The 24,297-nt window shown below is 37.5% G+C and overlaps 1 protein-coding gene across 1 annotated transcript; it reads left to right on the top strand.

Moving 5' to 3' along the window:
* Positions 1 to 10,428: 10,428 nt before the first annotated feature.
* On the top strand, positions 10,429 to 21,757 carry hrh2a (histamine receptor H2a). Its single transcript, XM_027173037.2, has 4 exons — positions 10,429 to 10,568; positions 18,016 to 19,391; positions 19,556 to 19,631; positions 19,732 to 21,757. Exons 2-3 carry the CDS (start codon positions 18,270 to 18,272, stop codon positions 19,568 to 19,570), a joined length of 1,137 nt encoding a protein of 378 aa, XP_027028838.1. The 5' UTR covers positions 10,429 to 10,568; positions 18,016 to 18,269; the 3' UTR covers positions 19,571 to 19,631; positions 19,732 to 21,757.
* The last annotated feature ends 2,540 nt before the right edge of the window (positions 21,758 to 24,297 follow it).

Below are 24,297 nucleotides of genomic sequence, written 5' to 3'. Positions count from 1 at the left end.
AAATATTTTGTCCTTCAAGCTGCAAATATATCATATTTATTCATTTGTTCTTTCTATCTCTGTGCTGTTTATCCTACACAGGGCTTGCAGAGAGCTTGGGGATCCAGGCCAGGGTAGGACCACACAGCAGGACACAGCTGCACACCCCCATTCACACATTGACAATTTTGAGTGTACTTTCATTTGCCACCGAGCATCACTAGGATCAAATCTGGAGCCACCACAATGCCCTAGAAAGATGTATTGACATTGGGCATCCATTCATAAATAGTAAAGAGGTTCTAATCAAAGCTTTTATACTTGAAACTCTTTTGAAACACCTTCATGACAAGGGAGCAGAAGTTCAAATGAAAATGCCATTTTGAAGCTTGACAACCCCAAGAAAGAACTAATGTCTGCAATTCTGAAACTCTAATTTTAAGAACTTTAAGAACCGTCCCTTTACCAGCCTTCCTAGAGTCTGTGCTAGAGTAAAAATGATTTTTGAGAGGAAATGCCATTAAACAAAATCATAAAGAATAACATTGTTGTAAAAGTAAAACAGTTGTATACAATTGTTTAAGGGGAAAACAGTGTATGATTTTGAAAGGTGCCAATAATTTTACATTGCATAAGCAGAGGTGCAGAGGCAGTCAGAAGATGGCGCTGTCCTCTTACAGTTGTTTTGACGTTTTGAGTTGTTTTTTGTTTTTGATTTTATAAATACAGTATGCCCTCATCATAACATACCACCTTCTGCTTAGTGCCAAATGAGCTTCTGCTTAGTACTATTATTTGCACAATGAAAAGAAATCCAAAATGTTTACAAATAATCTTTAGGATTTGCTAATAAAGATCAATGCCTCACATTCCATGGTACTGTTTTGATACTGAAATCGGGTTAATATCTGTGCAATATTTCACATCTTCTCCTTGGGCCTATATGGGTTTCTTCCAGGTTCTCTTGGTTCCTCACATTGTCCATAACATGTTTTAGGTGGGCTAACTATGCTAAACTGCTGTATGTGATAGACTGGTGTCACAGTCACGCTGTTCCTGAGCCCTGGATTCATCACAAACCTGACAAGGATGAAGCAGTTATTGAAGATAAATAAAAGAATTGAGTTGCTTAAATGATCATACAGTTGTATGCAAAAGTTTAGGAAGCCATGACAATTCCCATGTTTTTCATTTAGAAATAATTGGGTGTTTGGATCAGCAATTTCATTTTGATCTATCAAATAACTGAAGGACACATTAATGTTTCAGTAGTGAAATGAGGTTTATTGGATTAACAGAAAATGCGCATTATGCATCAAAACGAAATTAGACAGGTGCATAAATTTGGGCACCCTAACAGAAAAATCACATTAATATTAAGTATACCCTCCTTTAGCAGAAATAACAAATGAGTGTCTGGATTCTGGATAAATGTATTTTGGACCATTCCTCCTTACAAAACATCTCCAGTCCCGTTAGGTTTGATGGTTGCCGAGCATGGACAGCTCGCTTCAAATCACCCCACAGATGTTCAATGATATTCAGGTCTGGGGACTGGGATGGCCATTCCAGAACATTGTACTTGTTCCTCTGCATAAATGCCTGAGTAGATTTTGAGCAGTGTTTTGGGTCGTTGTCTTGTTGAAATATCCAGCCCCGGCGTACCTTCAACTTTGTGACTGATTCCTCAACATTATTCTCAAGAATCTGCTGATATTGCGTGGAATCCATGCGACCCTCAACTTCACCAGTACCGTCACTGGCCACATAACCCCACAGCATGATGGAACCTAAACCAAATTTTACTCTGGGTAGCAAGTGTTTTTCATGGAATGCTGTGTTCTTTTGCCACCATGCATAATGCCCCTTGTTATGACCAAATAATCTTTGTTTCATCACTCCACAGCACATTCCAAAATGAAGCTGGCTTGTTCAAATGTGCGTTTGCATACCTTAAGCGACTCAGTTTGTGGTGTGTGTGTGTGCAGAAAAGGCTCCTTTCTCATCATTCTCCTGTACAGCTTCACCTTGTGCAAAGTGCTGAATTGTTGAACGATGCACAGTGACACCATCTGCAGCAAGTCTCACCATCCTTCGCCTTTGCCTCTCCAATATTTTACGTGGCCTGCAACTTCTGGCCTTAACAAGAACTGCGCCTGTGGTCTTCCATTTCATCACTATATTCCTCACAGTGGACACTGACAGCTTATATCTCTGAAATAACTTTTTGTAGCGTTGTAGCGACAAAAATTAATTTGTCCTTCAGTTATTTGATAAATCAAAATGAAATTGCTGATCCAAATGATGAAAATTATTGAAATTGTCAGGGGTTCCTAAACTTTTGCATACAACTGTTTTCCTCATTACCTAATGGTGAAATTTTGCTTAAAAGATAAAAAGATTCTTTGTCTCTGTTTTTCAAAGATAATTCTTTAACCTTCTATTTCAAAATTTCTTACCACCGAGGATATTACTAAGATACTTTGTGTGCTTCACTTTCTTTATATTGCACTTATTCTCTTCTTTCTGGTATCTTCTCTGATCTGTTTATCTCCGTTGGATATAGAGTTTTTTATATGTTATTTGAAATATTGTGTTGTATAACATTGTTGATTTTCTAGTGTTGCTCGGAAATAACTGTTTATTTATACTAATTTGTTCTCCGATATGAATTTTGGGCCTGTGGGAATACTACCATATTAAAAATAGGTTCACTTTCAACTGCAAATGATTTTTGTTGGATTTTCACTCACTATTCTCTCTAATATTAGTTATGGCTGATTTCCACCCATCGGTAATCTCTCCCTTATTACACGACAGCTACTAGCAAGGAGGGTGAAGGCCAACACATGCTTCTTATAAGGCAAATGAACCCCGATGACCCTCTTCTTTTCGGACTGCTGCTCATGCAACATATGATTTAACACACTGAGAGGAAAGCGTGATCCACATGCATGATCTCACATATGTGGTTTATAGGGATTCTAACTAATGATCTTTGGATTCAAGGTACAGTCTCTATATTTTTCTGTTGAGCCAACTGCTAATTGTTGTTGTAAACTTTGGTAGTGGTATTTGATACTTCACTAAGTAATGTTCCATAAAATGGGAGAATAAATACTACTACAAATGAAAAAACTTACTTTACATAACCAAGCACTTAGGAAAACGTCAGCTGATTAGAGAAACTACATGAATATATAACAGCACTGACTATACTACAGAAAGGTCAACACTAATATATCACGCCTTCATGATCAAATACATTTATGATCCTATCCTTTTAATAACAAACACATTTTGGTGATTATCTACCATAAAACCTATATGTATATGTAATGATCTATATGTAATGACCCTACCCTACACTCACTTAACTGTTTCTCCCAATAAAATACAGATAATAATATTACAATACGCTAAACTAAAATCAACTAGATTTGTAAAGTTTGTCGCAAACAAACTTTGATGTTGGCTTTGACAAAGCAAGTATTCGCAAAGGCCAATATAATTATGACAAGTGAATAACAATTAACAATATTGATTTACAACACATACTAAGATAGAATAAAACAAAGCAAATATATATTTGCAATATTAAATAAAAATAAAATTTGCATAAATCAACGTTCAGTTTCTCTAAATATACATAAACTCAAGTAATGAAAATTAAACAAACATCGTCAAAACCGTTAAATTAAATTGTTCCTACACACACACCAGTCACACAATCTCAACCTGTTGCCGGCCTAAAAGGTACAATAGCTTCGACTGCTGTTTGTAATCCAGCCAAATTCCCAGAGCATCGAATTGTACAGATTGCATAAAGATATTTATTGAATTTCTAAATGATTCCCAAAATAAATTTAATTTTATGCCACTGTTATGACGCATTAGAGACTGCTGTGTGATTCTGCAGCCATCACCATATATAAAGACATTTTAAGTGGCAATAACAGCAGGTTTGGTTCTATTCATAGTAGACACTGATTGGTACGTTTATATTTAAGAGTCGGGCATGTGCTCTGCTGAGTAAGACTTGTCAGACTTGTGATACTTCATGGAAATTATGTTTCTTTGGTGATTGAAGTTTTTGTCACATGGCTTTCCACATACAATGACTTAACTGATTCAACTGTAAAGAAAGCCTTAAACAAAAATGTCCATGCTTTAACCAAGCTTTCGTGGATCTTGACTCTTAAAATGAATTACAGAAGTGCTGTCAGTGTCTATTGAAACATATTTCAACACATATTCTCCAGCTAGTACAAATCAGGGTCTAGGTAAGCCCTGTTAGAAAGGAGTTAGTACCTTTTAATATTTCTTGTGTGCTCTGTCTGTGCTCCATATTTAGTGTTTAATGAAGATGGCGGTTTTCATTCATCATCTGAAGACCGCCAGTGAGTCAGTTGCTTGGCCAGCCAGGGGATGTTAATTACAAGGAAGATCCATGCTATATGTTTTTTTTGCATCTTTTTTGTATGTTGAGGGATGGTGGGTTCAGTCAAGTCAGTAAGGAGAAGGCTGTACGGTACATAATTGGGATGTGGTACGTGCTCTCTGGGAAGTGATGGGTGGCTTTGTAGGCAAGGATTGGTGTTTTGAATCTGTAGCAAATCCTGAAGGCAGAAAGACAGTATAATAATCACAAAAAAGGTGTGACACCAGAAAACAAGAAGAAAATGAAAACAAGCTACAGCTTCATTCTGGCTCAGTTGGAGAGGTTGTATGGCCGGACATGACCGGAAAACCTCCCCAGGGAGGCGTCCAGGAGGCATCTGAAACAGATGCCCGAGCCAGCTCGGCTGACCCCTCTCGATGTGGAGGAGCAGCGGCTCCTCCCGAGTGACTGAGCTCCTCACCCTATCTCTAACGGAGCGCCCAGCCACCCTGCAGAGGAAACTCATTTCGGCCACCTGTATCCGGGATCTTGACCTTTCGGTCATGACCCAAAGCTCATGACCATAGGTGAGGGTAGGAACGTAGATCGACAGGTAAATAGAGAGCTTCGCCTTACGGCTCAGCTCTTTCTTCACCACAACAGATCGGTATCATCGACCGCATCACTGCAGAAGATACACCGATCCACTGAGCACACAAGAAATATTAAAAGGTACTAACTCCTTTCTAACAGGGCTTACCTAGACCCTGATTTGTACTAGCTGGAGAATATGTGTTGAAATATGTTTCTGTTCACGAGTGAGGGAAGGATGGAGCGGGAGATCGACAGGCGGATCGGTGTATCTTCTGCAGTGATAGCAGAGATACTTAAACTCCTCCACTTGAGGCAGGAGCTCTCCACCAAGCTGAAGGGGGCAAGCCACCCTTTTCCAGCTGAGAACCATGGCCTCGGACTTGGAGGTATTGATTCTCATCCCCGCCGCTTCACACTCGGCTGCAAACCATCCCAGTGCAAGCTAAAGGTCCTGATTTGAAGACGCCAACAGGACAACATCATCTGCAAAAAGCAGAGACGAAATCCTGTGGTCCCCAAACTGGACTCCCTCCGGCCCCCAACTGCTCCTAGATATTCTGTTCATATAAGTAATGAACAGGACCGGTGACAAAGGGCAGCCCTGCCGGAGTCCAACATGCACCGGGAACAAGTCTGACTTACTGCCGGCAATGCGAACCAAACTCCTGATCTGGTCATATAGGGGCCGGACAGCCCTTAGCAGAGGGCCCCGGACCCCATACTCCCAGAGCACTCCCCACAGGTCACCACGAGGGACACAGTCGAATGCCTTCTCCAGATCCACAAAGCACATGTGGACTGGTTGGGCAAACTCCCATGAACCCTCCAGCAACCTGGTTGTCCCACATTGTTCCTCCTGAATCCGAGGTTCTACTATCGGCCGAATTCTCCTCTCCAGTACACTGGCATAGACTTTTCCAGGGAGGCTGAGTGTGATCCCCCTGTAGCTGGAACACATCCTTCGGTCCCCCTTCTTAAACAGAGGGACCACCATCCCAGTCTGCCAGTCCAGAGGCACTGTCCCCAACCGCCACGCGATGTTGCATGATCCTTTTAATGATAAAGGACTGAACAGGCTAAAAGTCTGCTGTGGAGAGAAATCCTGTAAAGAAGAATGCTTGATGATTGATAAATTCTGCATCTCCTGAAAGTAGGCTTTCTATTTAACAGAGATGGCAAGCTGTATTCCCTTTTTATATTAATACCAATATGAAATTAGATTAGTCTGTCAGAAACACATGTAAACAACACAAAATGCAAAACAAAGAATATATTATTTAACTTTATCTTAAAAGAACCAGAGCATGTTCTAGATCATAAAGATCTGGAAGAGTATTGAACAAACCTGACTTAAAATAAAATTAAATGATTAAAGTTCCACCAGGTATTTTAATTGAGACCCAAAAACCTGTTATGATTATATAGTATAGTACTGACGTGTGTTTTACGTATTTCTGCATGTACATTTCCGTTCACACGGTCAAAGTGACCTTACCGTGAAAGCAGATGTTTAATCGTGATAAACATCAGTAATATCTGTAGAACATTAAGCAAAAGCCACAAGGAGAAAAATGGGAGGAGCTTACTTCTGTGTGTGCGTGTGTGTGTGTGTGTGTGTGTGTGTGTGTGTGTGTGTGTGTGTGTGTGTGTGTGTGTGTGTGTGTGTGTGTGTGTGTTTGTGTGCATGTGTACCTTTCACTACTAAAGACATGTGTGTACAGTACCTTCAGTACTAAAGACCAGTAGACAGTGAAATGGTTTGAGGATCCTAAGAGACTGAAGAGATGTAGTATCATCACTTCGTCTATTCATTTTAAGATTACACCTTAACAAAACAACTCTTACAGACAGAAACTACACTGGACACAATGAATAAGCGATAAGCGAAATGAATTATTTTACTGTAATTGTTATTGTTACCCCGTGCCTCGGGGGTTTCCTCCCCCGGTCCAAAGACATGCATTGTAGGTTGACTGGCATCTCTGGAAAATTGTCCATAGTGTGTGATTGCATGAGTGAATGAGAGTGTGTGTGCCCTGAGATGGGCTGGCGCTCCGTCCAGGGTGCATCCTGCCTTGATGCCCGATGACACCTGAGATAGGCACAGGCTCCCCGTGACCCCAGAAGTTCGGATAAGTGGTAGAAAATTAATAAATTAATGAATGTTATTGTTACTCTACTAACTTACAAAGCCTTGAAGGTCAAACATTGGATTTTTTGTATTCTTTTTGTATCTCTGTTTTTCTCCTGGGGGGAGGGCACGGTGGCTTAGTGGTTAGCACGTTTGCCTCACACCTCCATGGTTGGGGGTTCGATTCCCACCTCCGCCTTGTGTGTGTGGCGTTTGCTTGTTCTCCCTGTGCCTTGGGGGTTTCCTCAGGGTACTCCGGTTTCCTCCCCCGGTCCAAAGACATGCATGGTAGGTTCATTGGCACCTCTGGAAAATTGTCCGTAATGTGTGAGTGAATGAGAGTGTGTGTGTGCCCTGCGATGGGTTGGCACTTCATCCAGGGTGTATCCTGCCTCGATGCCCGATGACGCCTGAGATAGGCACAGGCTCCCCGTGACCCGAGAAGTTCGGATAAGCGGTAGAAAATGAATGAATGAATGAATGAATGAATGAATGAATGAATGAATGAATAAATGAATGTTTTTCTCCTACTATAAATAAATAAATAAAAAAATAACACTCATTGGTTGTCTTTCAACTGATTTGTTTGCTTAATTTTATTTTATATCTTTTATATTTTAAATTTCTCATTTACATATTATATTTGGTTAACAATTATTTGCATTTTAAAGCAAAGAAATGTAAAATAAATGATTTCATATTTCCTTTTGATTTCACACATCTGCATTATTTCACAACCTATCCTTCATCTCTCTGTGGTTTTCTCTTCTCTAACACTTTGTATTGGTGGGTAGGGTAGAGATGAATAAGTGTACTTGAGCACTGAGTCATTATAATGATGACATGATGTTAGATGTTGCTGTAGCCGATATTACACGTCCGGCAATGCATCCTTTATGTATTATATGCTTTAGGATATAATGATGATCATGTGCTTAAAAAATATTTTATAGAACAGCATTGATGAATTCTCCAAATTTATTGGATAAATTGAAAATTCCGTATGATGAACATGTTGTTATAAAGTAATATTGCCTGTTGATTAATTTTCTAATAGAATTACTCTCATAGGATTGCAATTAAATCACAGGTTTGTATTAGCATGCTTGTTCAGCAGGTTGCTATAGCAACTCATTGACAGGCATTTGACACATTTTCAGTAATTTGATTTAGCAATAATTTTAATTACATTTTCTGTGAGAAGATATTAAACATTTATTTAACAGTCATGGAATGAGTCTACAGTATTTGTTACAGTTAAAGCTGCTCCTTTAAGTTCACCACAAGAAAGCCTTAATTCTAAAATGAAATGATCCTTTCTTTGTATTATTAATTTCACATGAGAGAAAGAAGAGAGACTGGAGAGTGAAGAGTGAAGAGAGGCTCTAAAAAGTGAAGAGAGGATTTAAAGAGAAGAGTGAAGGGATGCTGGAGAGAGAAGAGTGAAGAAAGGCTTGGGAGAGAAAAGAGAGGCTCGAAATTGAAGAGTGAAGAGAGGCTGGAGAGTGAAGAGTGAAGAGAGGCTGGAGAGTGAAGAGTGAAGAGAGGCTGGAGAGTGAAGAGTGAAGAGAGGCAGGAGAGTGAAGAGTGAAGAGAGGCTGGAGAGAAAAGAGAGGCTCTAAAGTGAAGAGTGAAGAGAGGCTAAGGGGTGAAGAGTGAAGAGAGGCTAAGGGGTGAAGAGTGAAGAGAGGCTAAGGGGTGAAGAGTGAAGAGTGAAGAGAGGCAGGAGAGTGAAGAGAGGATGGAGAGAGAAGAGTGAAGAGAGGCAGGAGAGTGAAGAGTGAAGAAAGGCTCTAAAGTGAAGAGTGAAGAGAGGCTGGAGAGTGAAGAGTGAAGAGAGGCTGGAGAGAAAAGAGAGGCTCTAAAGTGAAGAGTGAAGAGAGGCTGGAGAGTGGAGAGTGAAGAGAGGCTGGAGAGTAATGAGTGAAAAGAGGCTGGAGAGTGAAGAACTTCCGTTACAGTATAATGTGGTACAAGTAAGTGGAAGGAAATTGTTTCATGCATATTCCACAACTGTGTAATGTGTTGTTCGATACTTATAGTAAAAGAGGAAATCTGTGTGAATACTACTTTATACATTTCCAAAATGGAAATAAAAATAGCATGGATTTAAGCACAAAGGATTTCTTCATAAAGCACAGAGCATTAAAAATGAATGCTACAAGAAGATTACAATATATGACAATAATTATAAGTAATGTTTTATTCACTCTCAAAAGTGGATTAAAGCAGAAAGGAAATTTAGCTTCAGTGCATGGGAAAGAAATGTAAATTCTACACAAACAAAGCAAGACACCAGAGAGATAAACAAGAACGAAAAACAAGCAACATTATGGAACGTACACCATCCGGAGAAATTGTGTATTCATCCAACTTTACAGTATTTTGTACAGCATTGTAATGGTTGTCAAAACAGCTGTCGTGACATCAAATATGGCACTATGTATTGTGACAGTTACAAATAATATGACACTTGCTGCATGATTAGATGTAAACTGTTATGACAGCTTGTGGCATCATAGAATCTCCACCATGACATAAAGCAGGGATCAAGTAAACATTACAGAGAAAAGGAAAATAATAAATAAGCAGAAGATTTATAGGCTCTGGGTTGTTGACTGGAGTTCAAGCCCCAGCACTGCCAAGCTGCTACTGCTGGGCCCTTGATCATGGCCCTTAACTCTCTCTGCTCCAGGGGTGCATTATCAGGCTGACCATGTGCTCTGCCCCCAAACCTTCAAGGTTGAAAACCATAATGTATAAACCATAAACCAAAACCATAATGTATATGTGACAAAATAAAGGCTTCTATCATCTTTGGTCATTTTGATCCTGATTGCAAAACAAGCAGCTTTTGTCTGTCATTGGTCAAATTTAAATTAAGAGGAGGACAGTGAGAATTGTGCTTGTCTATGTGGGGCTGTACAGCATCTAATAATAAGAAAATATTAACAGCATCGATGTCACAGCTGACAGCATAACTATCAGCTGTTTCTACACTGTGGTTAGTCTAAACATCAACATCAATTATATTCTTTTATGGTCAAAAGCAATGAAAATCCCATGAGCTAAAACGCTCTGAGAGACTAAGGATAAAAAGAATTTTGTTGTTGTTGTTCCAGATGGACCTTGTCCTATTAGAGTAATTTTATCTGCTGAAAAAAAGCAAAGAAAAGAACAAAAATGATGGGTCATACCTTGGAAAAAGGGACCCATGATGACTTACTCATACAAGATTACAGACAGGGAGTCGAGACTAGGCAGCCACAGTTACACACATAGACAGAGTTTGCTTACATACGCACACATGCATTAAGAAAGAAGCACGCCTACTTGAAAAGAACCCATTTAGCTATGTGATTGGCTAAGAGAAGACGTGTGCTGAGTATGTGGGAGAGCGAGAGAGTGGAGTGAGAGAGAGAGAGTGTGTGTGTGTGTGTGAGAAGGGGAGAGAGGACATCACAGAATTGGAGGTCACTTAAAGTAAGTCTATGCTACTTCTAAATTCATGCTTTATTGATTAAAGGGGATTATAGAAAGGACTGCAGAAGCTGGACCTCAAAAAGAGTAGCAGAAGTTCAGGGATAGATGATCAAAACCCTGAGAAAGGTTATGAAATAAGGCAGATGTGTAAAGCAAACGGAAAGTGTATTTTGTTAGTGACACTCGTTCACCTTCCTCTTTTTTCAGCTGAACTGCTTTAATGTTAGCAGCATGTGTGTGCGCATTTGTGTACAAGTTTATATGTGTATGTGCAAGCTTGGAAACTAGACGATAGAGATCAGTCTTAATTATACAAAGCGTTTCAGTTGTGTGTGTGTGTGTGTGTGTGTGTGTGTGTGTGTGTGTGTGTGTGTGTGTGTGTGTGTGTGTGTGTGTGTGTGTGTGAGAGAGAGAGAGAGAGAGAGAGAGAGAGAGAGAGAGAGAGAGAGAGAGAGAGAGAGAGAGAGAGAGAGAGAGAAAGTGCAGAATTGTATGCCTCAGCAAGCAGCTTTGTAAAATGCAGTAGGTAATGTATTTAAGGACAGGGAAAGTACAATGTCCACCTAAGCATGATTAAGAGTATGTGAGAAAATAGTGACAAGAGAGAAAAGAAAGAAGGAATATACTGTATTTTTAAAGTCTGTACATTCAAATGGATGGATCACTACAAAAAGTGTAACAATCAAACAACAAAAAAATTCTAAATCAATTATTATTAAAAAAAAAAAAAAAAGACAAACTACAAGTGTGTAAAAAAGTATTTATTGTTGTAAACCAGTGAATGAATAATTGAATAGCAAGATTATTTTCTTTTAAAGACGATCCTTCAAATAGTCCCTCTCTAATCTAGAATCTGAACAAAGATACATACTGTATTGTCACATATTGATCAGAGACTACAAAGGCAAATTTAGACTTACTGTCAAATATCGAATGATTTCCTTATGAAGTGACATTAGCAGGAGAAGACCATGACTCATTACCATGAGAAGACCATCACCATGACTTGAAATAGACAAAGAGGAAATGTAGAGAGAAAAGAGAAGAAGGAAAGGCAGTGATGGAGAAATTAATTGAGGATATAAACTCTAATCCAATTGGTTATGCTAAATTACCCCTTGGTGTGAATGGGTGGGTGTGTGTGTGTGTGTGTGTGTGTGTGTGTGTGTGTGTGTGTGTGTGTGTGTGTGTGTGTGTGTGTGTGTGTGTGTGTGTGTGTGTGTTTGTGTGTGCGCCCAGTCTTGTTCCCAGTGTTCCCAGAATAGGCTCCAGATCTACCTGGACTCTAATCAAATAAGTAGTTAATAAATGTGAGAGCATTTTCAAGCACACTCAGAGGATTTAAAGCTCTGCTTGAGTTAGCATAACATTAGCACATAATAATAATAATAATATAGAGCTAATAGAGAGCTTAATTAGTGTAAGATGTTTTTTCTGTCCAGATGGGATTTTTAAATTAAATGCACCATGAAGCTAAACCTGCAGCGGCTGGTTTGTATACTCTTAGGAAAAGAGTTAATTGAATAATTTTACTTTTATTGAGAAAAAAGATTTTTTATAGAAGATTTATACAGAATATATATTCTGTGACCAGTTTTTGTCTTGGTTTACAGTTATGTGGTTTTCTAAGAAAATCTGTAAGTTTTCACTGAAATTTTCTATTGCACTACTCTGGGCAACGTGGCTACTGACACACCTAAAATAATTTATGACTAAAAGTATACAAAAAAAAAGGGCACTAAAAACACAATACAGTACATAAATATTTCATTGCATGTGAATGTATGAATGTATTTATCAACCAGCATAACACCAGAGTGCTCTAATAGGAGAGCTTGATGACATGGGTGTTTCTGATCTACTGTACAGCAGAAAGGCTTCATATCTGGAATATGGATTGAAATCAATGGTGTTTTCCAAATAACGAGGTTAAAATTGACAAAACAATGCATTCACCCCTTTGCACAAACAAACGCAAGCATTAAATCTCACGTCCGCAGTATGAAAAGCCGCATTTCTACAGAATAGTCATATACGGTAGGAAGTGCGCATCAAACTGGCGCTCAAGCTGTGGGTCTGAAACTCTATTTCTCCCCTTTTGCACGTACATCTGTCAACCTCAGCTTTCAACCTCAGCAGAAACAAAAGAGAGATGAGACTAAAGACAGTCACTTTTTTTTTACTTTTATATGTATGCTCCCATTTAAGGCCAGAAGGCATGTTTTAGTTGAGTTTAGCTGATGATTCTGGGTTTTTAATCTTCTCTAATTTTGTCTTTTAACAGATTTTTCTCTGCTTTCTTATTCCTTCCAAGTGCATTCATGTATTTTGTTGCATTATGTTGATCAGAATTAAATGATGTCAAACAATGAATGGTAGTAAATCATTTTAAAGGTGTAACCTGATTTATCTGAAATCAAACAGAGTTGAAGAGAAAAAAAACTTATTGGACCAGACTTTTATGCTATTTTTCTCAATCAATGGACTTTCATTCACTTAAATGCTACCAACACAAGTAAAGGGCTAAAGTGGCAGATTTTGATTGCATCTGCTTCTACAGTATACCCCTATACACAGTCTAAGAGCTTTTCTTCTTTTTTCCCTTCATAAAGCTGTTAGGTTTATTTTTAGCTGGAGCTCTCAGTGACTCAATCACTGAACACTCAGTTCATATTAAGCTGTCTATCTAAGTCATTTAGCTCCCGGATCATAACAGACTCTTGGAGAGACTACTGTCACGTTGCTGCTTGGTGAATGTGCTCTGAATCACATTCGGTGTGTTTAGACTTTAAGGAAAAGTGAGAGATAGTCAAAGTGTTGTGAAAAAAATAGAATCGGACCTTTTTTTTAGATAACAATAAAAAGTGAAACAGATGAGAAATATCAGAAAAGGATTTATTTAAGTCACATGAAATCTTTTTGTAAAGTTACGACATGATTAATGTTCTGTAAAAATTCTATACTTTATTCTGCTCTGTTCTTCACAATATTGTTCCAATCACGGCACAAAAAAACATAACAGAAACGTTTCCATTAACATTTCTGTATCTTAAATGTTACAGGAACATTTATATACACTCGGTGACAACTTTAGTAGGGACATCTGTACACTTTCACATTTGTGCAATTAATAGTTTCTGATTAAAAAGAAAAATACAGAACTTAGTCTTTATCTGGTTTCAGTGATCCTCTTCTCTGTGAGATTTCTGTTCTTGGCTGAAACTGATGTGGTTATTTGCTGCTGTAGCCTATTCACCTTAAGGTTCAACATGTTGTGCATTCTTTTCTGAGATACTTTTCTGTCTGTCACACTTGGTTTAAGTGGTTAAATGTGAGTTAGTCTAAACTTCCTGTCAACTCACAGTAATCTGACTATTCTCCTCTGACCTCTAGAGACTGTTATGTATGAAAATCCCAGAAGATTAGCAGTTTGTGAAATAATAAAACCAGACTGTCTGGTTACTCAAATCACATTTTTCCTCTATTTTAATGATTATTATGAAGCTCTGTGATTTTATGCACTGCACTGATTATATAATTACATGATTGAGCAAGTGTACGGGTGTACTTAAAGAAGTGGGTGGTGAATGTATTTTACATAAAAAAAAAACAACACTTATTTTTTCAGGTCTTCATTTTTTTGGTTTATTATATAACATAATTTTCCTGAGAGAGAAACAAATGGAAGAGATGCTGGCAAGGGAACAAGTGTTAGACTGTAAGTCAGAGCAGGAAATGTCGACATCTCACAGCGTCTAAAACTAAAAAAAGTATGTCATTGATGAATATAAAAAACTGTTAGCAAATTTCTGTTGTGTAATAAAATTTAAACAGTTTGGGACATGCTTTTATTATAAAATAACCAACTTCAGTGTTTAACAGTAACTTCTCTTGTCCAGATACATCACACTGCTCCATTGATGATTATTCAGAATCAGATACTTTATTAATTCCATTAATAGAATAGTTAAAAAAAATCAAAATTAGAAAAAATCAAAAAATTAGATACACAAATCAACATCAGCAAGCAGGCATCAGTATTAACGTCAACATGCCAGTGACCAGTGCACAGATCAACAGCTGAGTGTTCAGGTAGATTACTGTCAGCATTTAGTAGCTTGGTAGCAGAAGGAATAAAGTAATTAGCATTTCCTTTAATTTTCTGGGCAGGCACATAGTCAGGCTTTTTTATTGTTCCTTCTTCTCTCTGGACCACTTGTTTCTTCCCGAGAGAACATAGATTGTTTTTTTTTTGGACTCCTGTGATCTTGGAGCAGACCTTACCAATGCTTACTTTCCTGTAACTAAATGTCTATATGTCTATAAGGTTTCTGAATAAATCAGTGCATTCCTAACAGTGTCTTATAATGGCAAAATATAAATTGGATTCTCTACATTTACATTTATGGCATTTCTCTGACTCCAGAGTGACTTAAAGTCTTAGTCAATAATAGGTAACTTTGCAGTGCTGGGATTTTAAACACATGACATTCATCTTGATCTTGAACTCATGATCTTCTGATCGGTAATTCAGCATTCACTGCTTCTGTCTGTAGATGAGGCTCTCTGCTCAGATATTTATACACTTAATATTTGAATAGGTATCTTTCTAAAAGGCTTCTTTTTATTTTAAAAAATGCACTGATGGTACAAAAAGCCAAGGCTTTGCTGTTTCATTTTGTTTGCTCCAAGCACCAGCACTATCAAGCTGCCACTGTTGGACCCTAGAGCCTCCTTAACCCTCTCTGCTCCAGGGGCACTGTATCCTGGCTGACCTTATGCTCAAACCTCTCAAAAAGCAGGGATATGTGAAGAAAAGCATTTCATGTTACTGTAATATACTGTATATGTGACAAATTTCATTTTAGCCTTCTTTCTTTTTTTTTCTTTTCATATTGCCTGTCCTTTCCAAAGCCACTGGGTAATTTTTCAAACTCTGAAGTGGCTGAGACGGGTGAGGTCAGCGTGTGTATCAGAGATGAGAACAGTCTGGGTCTCTCAGCTGTTTTTAGTACATCATGAGAAGGAAGGGGATTTAGGAAACACTTTCATTCGTATGCTTACTTCAAATCATCTATTACATTGCTTCCCATAACCATTCCCATAAATTATAACCATCAGCCTGTCACATCTTAAGACAACAGATTTATTAAATGCGAGTTGTGTATGGGAGCTTGCACTCATTTTGAAGATGAAATGACCTCCTACCCATGAGATGATCTCTCAAATTGCTTGGGCTTAGAATAACCTGTCAGCTCAAAGCTAAACAAAAGCTTACTTATACGACAGAGGCCCTTTACGGCACTACGTAGCACAGACGACATTTTTTATCATTTACTCTACGGATCTAGTTTCATCTGCTTGGCTCAAGAAGCTGATATTTTTCAAGCTGATTATATTAAAACTACTGAGCATTTCCTGGTACTTCCTGATTATGTGCTGTAACTGATTCAGTATAAATTAATAAAACATGATCAGTGGGAAACATGAGCGTCACAAAATCGAACCATTTATGGAGCAAAAGAAAAGAATGGCTATTCTGCAAAAAATGACTACTGAGGTATTTCTTTAAGACAAATAACAAAACCTATATAATATAATTAAACGTATGTACCCCAGTCAAGAATATAATAAATGTAGATACTATAAGACACCATAGTAAAGCATAAGTTAAAATATACAAAGATTCTCTGTAGCTAGCTTCTGGTCCAGTGAACTGACTTAATTGGATATGTTCTTTGATATGATGCACTTTGGTGAGTATTTTGTGTAAAGTGTATAAATGCTTTTATAGTGAAATTGTTACTCATTTAGTAACAGATATAAAAGTCTCATTTTTATTTATTTTTTTTAAGTATTCCTTTATTTACTACAGATCTTCTCTCTAGCATTTTTTTTAGCAAAACCAGTATATTTTATATTGTTCTAAATTGTGTGTGTGTGTGTGTGTGTGTGTGTGTGTGTGTGTGTGTGTGTGTGTGTGTGTGTGTGTGTGTGTGTGTGTGTGTGTGTGTGTGTGTGTGTGTGTGTGTGTGTGAGAGAGAGAGAGAGAGAGAGAGAGAGAGAGAGAGAGAGAGAGAGAGAGCTCTTTCTCTCTCTCTTACACACACACACACACACACACACACACACACACACACACACACACACACACACATACACACAGTGGTGGGAAAGGCTCCTTATAGGGGAGAAAAGGAGGGGGGCTGCCCAGATATGGTGAGGGTTTACTGGGCGCAAACCACAGCCAAAAGTTTCTAGCAGAGTTTGTGTGTTTGTTTTAAATATATTTATAAACTAAATTTACTAAGGCTATTAATTACTGTTAAAGAATGTGTGTGTGTGTGTGTGTGTGTGTGTGTGTGTGTGTGTGTGTGTGTGTGTGTGTGTGTGTGTGTGTGTGTGTGTGTGTGTGTGTGTGTGTGTGTGTTTGCAGTGAAAAAAGTCAAAGCTATGTGGAAATAATATTGATAAGAAACATTATTTCTTTTATCCTGATGTCCTCTATGGGCAAGGAGAGTATAGCAGCACTGTTCCAACACACACATACACACCCACACAAACACAGGCTCTTTCATTCTTTATCTCAGTTTGTAGTGTGTGGAAGAGGGTTTGGGAGATTAGACTGAAAATATCAGCTGTTAACTCCACAGTCCTGTAGCCAAACTTCCATTAAGATCTACTGACAGTCAGAGTAAATACACAACACTGACCTCAAACACATTATCACACAAGCTCCCACCCCCTCTCCCTCTTTTATGTAAACACACACACACACACACACACACACACACACACACACACACACACACACACACACACACACACACACACACACACACACACACACACCTTTTCATCATGATATCATTGTTAAACATTTTTCCAGAACCAGTCTATAGGTTTTATCACAGGGAAGTGAACTTTTATGTATGCACAAAAGAGGAAGTAAAACAAATTATTGTTCATCTTAGGGAATTTTCCCACATAGGTGAATAAATAAAAAATATTTTACAGTCAGACCACAATATTAGGTGTCCCGTTTATGGTGTATTCAAGACAAAAGTCAAGTCAAGAAGCTTATCATATACAGCTGATACATTGCAGAGTGAAATGAAACAACCTTCTGTTCCCATGACAGATTGCTGATCCAGCATGATCCTCTCCTGGATAAAGTGTTTACTGAAGATAAATGAATCAATAAATTAACAATTTTAATAATTTAAAAAAATCATACTTTATAAATCATTCCAAATTTGGAATCAATTTCAGTTTTCAGCAAACAAAAAATAAGTCAAAACAATCACGGTATTATTCATAGAGTAAGCATGCAGAAGAATTTGAATATTATCTTGATAAAGCTTATTGAGACATTTTTCATCAAAATACCTATACAGTATATTGTTATATGGGCCACCTAAATCCAGCTCTCTTCTTTCATCTGTAGGAGCAGAAAGGAAAAAAATATGATGCACTGACGATGCTCACCAGAAGAGGGCGGCAGATTCAAATATGACGTATAAATTGGACTCGTTCAGCCCCAAACAAGGATTCATCTGTGAAAGGTCAAACAGTGGACTTCCAGATACATTTTCAGTAACAATTCTAACACAATGCTATCCACCTAAAAATGATCGAATATCCCAATTAAGACAGCCTTGCTAATGTTCTCCTGCTTACATACACTGATTCAGTATCAAAATGTGGTATCAGATAGGATTAGGTGTGATTCTCTCCTTCCTCATCTTGCTAACTGTGTGTGGAAATGTGCTGGTGTGTCTGGCTGTTTGCGCAACCAGGCGCATGCGCAGCGTCACCAACTGCTTTATCGTGTCACTTGCCATCACCGACCTACTGCTTGGGGTTCTAGTCCTCCCTTTCTCCACTCTCATTGAGGTAACTGGGGATTGGCCACTGGGAGCTCACTTCTGCAACGTCTACATTTCAATGGACGTCATGTTGAGCACTGCTTCTATTCTTAACCTCCTGGCCATTAGCATAGACCGCTACATTGCAGTCACAGTGCCGTTACGATACCCTATGCTGGTGCTGCCCTGGCATGTTGGCACTTCATTAGCAGTAATCTGGCTGGTGTCCATTGGTGTCTCGTTTGTTCCCATACACCTCGGCTGGAACACAGTGGACCAAACGGTGCAGAATCATGGTAAGGATGACCCTGCTGGAGACTGCCGCTTTGAGCTAAATCCCACATATGTGCTAGTGGATTCAGTAGCGACATTTTATCTCCCCCTAGTGGCAATGTGCTGGACTTATTACCGAGTGTTCCGCATTGCACGGGCCCAGGCAAAGAAAATCCTTTCCGTACATCGATCTTGCTCTTCAACTGCCATGTCTTCATTATCAGGAGTGTCAGTGTTGGCACTACGTGAACACAAAGCTGCGGTGAGATTAGCGGTCGTGCTGGGTGCTTTTGTAGTTTGCTGGTTTCCATATTTTACATTTTTCACCATTATGGGTATACGAAAAGAAACAGATCCTCCACGCACGCTATACTCAGTGGTGCTATGGCTAGGCTACGCTAACTCTACGCTAAACCCATTCCTTTATGCCGCACTCAACAGAGACTTTAGGTCTGCTTATGGCAGACTGTTATGTGGCTGGAGGGGTGTTAACACACCAACAGGAACACCTACTACTGTGCTAGAGGCAGGGCTGTTAAATGGACTTACACCTTCCAGCAGCAGGGCAGAGTTTATACCTGGATCCTGTGTCATGCTGCAGGACATGAGCAAAGGAAAGAGAGACGGGAGCAACGGGACATCTCTCAGCTTCGTCACTGTCCTGTCCAATGGCCACAAGCAGGTATTGGAGACACATAACCAATGGACAACAATTTAAATACACAATAAAAAAGGGACCTTTTTTTAATTGTATTTAATTTTGCTCAATGAATACAATGTTTATTTCTTGAAAGGGTCTAATGTTCAATTATCATTTATCTATCCTTGTTTATTTCTTCCTGCCAGAACTTAATCTTTTGAACAAATCCGGAAGCTGTCTCTATTTCTTCCCAGTTTCTTACAGCCCTCTACTGTGAAGCAGGTAGTTAAAGAGGAAAAGAATATGAAATACATAAATACAAAAGAGATTTAGAAATCCTTAACTGCAAAAGGGAGATTAATTGTCTTTCTGTTATCTTCAGGAGGGGTTGTCTGCCACAGTCTGATGAAACATTTGGTCCTCTGAAAGCTTCGTGGAGACAAAAGCTCTGAAGAAAGACTTTCTTTTGAGTTTTACTGGACCAGCTGAAATAAAATATAAATAATAAAACAAAAAGGGTTGAGGGGCTACTGGAAAAAACTACTTGAAGAAAGTGCATCTGACTGTAACCAGACAAGGCCTGGCTGTTGCTGCGACAAGGACACAGACTGTAAGACACTAACAGAATTTTTCGTGCTGTTTTGTGCCCTCTACAGGCCAGTGGGGGAATTACAACAATAATGTGAATAATATATGAAGACTGAAAAATTATATATAATTATAATCATGATTATGATTATAATTATAATATAATATAATATAATATTATAAAGAAATATATGTAACATGTTGTATGACAGTGAATAAAAATCAATAAAAAAATCAATCAAATATATTATATTTTGCCTTTGCCTTTTAAACTGAATACTGCAGTTAATAGCAGTTTTACTGCTGTTTGTCTGAACTAAAATGTGAAATTGTACATCAGCTGTGTTTTAATCAGTGTATGATGTGGTATTAGCTAAACCTACATTCTGTATAAAGCCGTATGAGCATAAAAGCTATTTTTTTTTTCTTTTTACAAATATATAGAGTACTGTGCAAAGCAAAGCTACAATACAACAATTAAAATATTAACTCAAAAGGCTCTGTGATATTTTATCAGCCATTTGGTCTGTTGCTGAATATGGTCTCTTAGTGAACAAAAGACCAGAAAAAAATCTGTCAAAGATTATTTTGAAAAAGGTAACATTTGAATCTTTTTGATTTCTTTTCTTGAATTATGTATTTGAAAGTTGTATCAAAATGTTCTCTGTATTTTATATTCTCTGTATTTTATACTTTCAAAGTACTCACATGATTTGACTGTTTGATATGTAAACTAATCCTCATTCAAGTTTGGTGGATTTTAGAGCAGGCACTAACTAAAAAGTCTTTCATTTTCTGAACGGTTCTCTTCACTGTTGCAAAAAATAAGCCATATTTTAAGAAGGTCTCTTATTATTTATTATAATTTTTGCTAGCTGGCTAGTTGACTAGCTGGATTCTTGCAAGCAAGGAAAGTTATGATGGTATGATGGTAAACTCTAAAACAAATGACATGAAAATATAAAGGTTAATATTTTAGATAATATTTTATTAAAACTTCAAACAGCAATGAAGCTGTGTATAATATTAAAATGATAATTCATCAGATCACCAGAGTGGTTTCTGAAGAACTAGCATTAGTCTTAGCTATCAGAAATCAGAATGCTAGCATTAGTATTATAGAATGAAGTGGCACGAAATATCTTCTCCATTTTTCTAAACAAAAAAAAATTGTATTATAAAATTTACAAATAATGATTTTTAATTTTTTTGTTGTTGTTGATAGTATTTTGTAGATTTGTGTCACATTTATATCTGAGGTGTTTCTTGTAGTCCTGACTTTGACCATAAGATGACAAAAATGTTAGTATTCCTTTGATAGAAAAGGATAAGGATTTTCTGTGGAACTTCTACAGCTTTTGGAAGTTACAAATCTATTTTTTTCTCTCAGTGGCACATTGACATCTCTATCCCATTCCATTATATCTGTTCATGTTTTTTTTTTTTTCTATCTCACTGCCTCACACCTCTCTCCTTTCTCTCCATCTCTCTCTGTGTGATGACCCACCCAACATTAAAACCATTCATCACTGCCTCTTTACCATCAAATTATCAAAGACACACACACACACACACACACACACACACACACACACACACACACACACACACACACACACACACACACACACACATATACACACACACACACAAAGACATTCTTCAATAACACAGATATTTAATGGGCTCTCCAAAGCTATCCATCATCACCATTTGTCATCAAAATATCAAGAAAATAAATGTGGTGGATGCAGACACATGCAGGACACATACCACACACACACAGACACACACACACACACACACACACACACACACACACACACACACACACACACACACACACACACACACACACAAATATATATATATATATATATATATATATACAAATACTAATTCCAGCAAGTCTTGCCCTCAGGTGATATTCTTCAACAAAAAGTTGGAGGAAGAAAGGGGAGATAATGAAAGGACAGTGGAAACGGTGTGTGAGGGGGGAAAAACAAAGCAGAAATGGAAGAAAAGATCAGAAAGAGAGACAATCAGCGCATTGTATGGCAGCAATCAGAGGGTGTGAGCAGGGGAAAAGACACAGATGCAGTTAAATCACTGATTATAGAAAAGAATGAAAAAAAGTGTCCATGTGAGTACTTATATACACATTTTACATTGATTGCAGTCACTTCCTGAATGAATCGGCACCAACAACAGCAGCCAATTTCAAGATTTTACAGTTTATTTCTTTCCAAACTCTCAGGTCTAGCAGATATCCTAATTTTTTTGCAGAGTATTTATTATATGGAGGACAATTAAATGACTGCAGATCTCAATGAGAATGTAAAGTGAACTGAACAAAAAAGTAAATGATATAAAACATTTATCTTTTGGGGAATTACTTATAATTTATATTTGGAATTTAAATGTAGCAATTTTAATTTCTAAATTTTTATATTTTTCATTTTTGTTCATTTGTCTTTTGACTGAGATTTGTCTCTGTTTTTTTCTTTATATGTGAAAACACATTATTTTAAAATATTAAATTGTATGTGGAGAAAAAAATCAGTTCACATGCAAAAGAACAAAATGTGTTTTGTTTTTGTTTTTGTTTTTTTGTTTGTTTGTTTTTTAGAAAGAAATGTCTGTATTTTGGAGGAAATAATTGGCCAGTAATAAATGTATTTATTGTGCTTTGTGCTGTATCATTTTATAACTGTAATTAATTATTTGTATTTTTATAACAATTGTTTGTACAGTGTTTGCCTTATTGTTTGTAATGAATGAATATACTACAAAAATCTTTTCATTAAATTACAAAACATGCAAAATATTGTAAATGTTGTTCATATGTTTAAAAGTATAACATATAGATATTGTCCAGCATATTTACATATATAATCCAGCTAGGAATGTATAAGGAAGAAAAATGCATCAAACAAATAAATATATGTGATGAATTTAGGGCAATAATCCCACAGTTTCTTACGTAATTAACACTGATTAACCAAATTAGTATAAAAGTGAAAAATAATGGCATGATCTGGTTCTGTTCTGCACTTTAGAAACATAATTGCCTAAATCATTAGCACTGCAATTAGCAATCATGTCAATTCAACTGAGAATTAATAGGAAAACAGCTGGTTTAATGCTACATTTCACCATCCACCTATTAAAATATACTCTGAACACTTATCTCAAAGAAGCAAATGGGAAAAAACAAAGATATATACAGTATACTGTATAAAGGGCTTGGTCTTGAAGATCGGTGTCACTCCAAAAGAATGATGAAAGGGAGTCCAAACGAAAGAGACCCCCTTCTCCTTCTGTCTCCCTCCCTCTGTCACACATTCATTGTGGGCTGTGATGGAATTTAATATGCAACTTTTGTTATTGAATAACAGTCACATGTGTCTCAGCACATGCTGCTTGCAATATCTCTGTGAGTGCAGGTAATGCGATAAACGCAGCAGGACCTATTCATCACTCTGGACGCTCACAATGCGCTTTATTATTTTAATGCATTTCTCAGCAATTAAAAATGATAGATTGCAGTTTGTGGTTTCATCCAGGAGGTCTGGGTGTGTGATTGTATGGTCACTTAAACCTCCAATTACTGGTGTTAGAGTGCAGCAAGAGAGTGAACTACCAATCTTTAACCTCACACACACACACACACACACACAGACACACACACACACACACACACACACACACACACACACACACACACACACACACACACACACACACACACACACACACACACACACACACACACACACACAAATATTACACTCTTTTACTCCTGTATCTGTCATCTCTCCTTTCTCTAAATTAACAACACAACACACTGCCTCCCACTCCCACTCATCAGAAGCATGTTATGTTAATTAGTTAAGGAGGATCGCATTACAGCTGATGCTCAATTAATTTGTAATTAAGCATTATTAGATCAGAGATTTACCCATACGTCTCTCAAGCACAGGCAGACGCCTGAGATCAGGTAGAATAGTTTGACCTGAAATGATAACTATCACTAAAAACTAAATATAAATCCCAGTAGTGCCAGTGAGCATGTGTTACTTCAGTATTTTGTAGTAGAAAATGAAATGTATATGTTAAATCTATGTGTGTAATAAACTTATCACTTACACGATGATTCAAATTTAACATTATAATCTTTTGATGCTCTACAATTTGTGTCAATAAATATGTTTTTTTTTCTTTTTGAATCCATATTTGATATATATCCAAATCTGATCCTGCTTTTCTTAATATTAATTTACAGACATCTTTTACATATTAGGCACAACATTAAAATCATATTCATGTCTGTGAACTATTTAAAAAATATATTTTATGA

The sequence above is a fragment of the Tachysurus fulvidraco genome, chromosome 10 (genome assembly GCF_022655615.1).
Source record: "Tachysurus fulvidraco isolate hzauxx_2018 chromosome 10, HZAU_PFXX_2.0, whole genome shotgun sequence".
NCBI classification, from domain to species: domain Eukaryota; kingdom Metazoa; phylum Chordata; class Actinopteri; order Siluriformes; family Bagridae; genus Tachysurus; species Tachysurus fulvidraco.
Note: the sequence above shows the minus strand (reverse complement) of the source record. Positions and strands in the feature narration are given on the sequence as shown.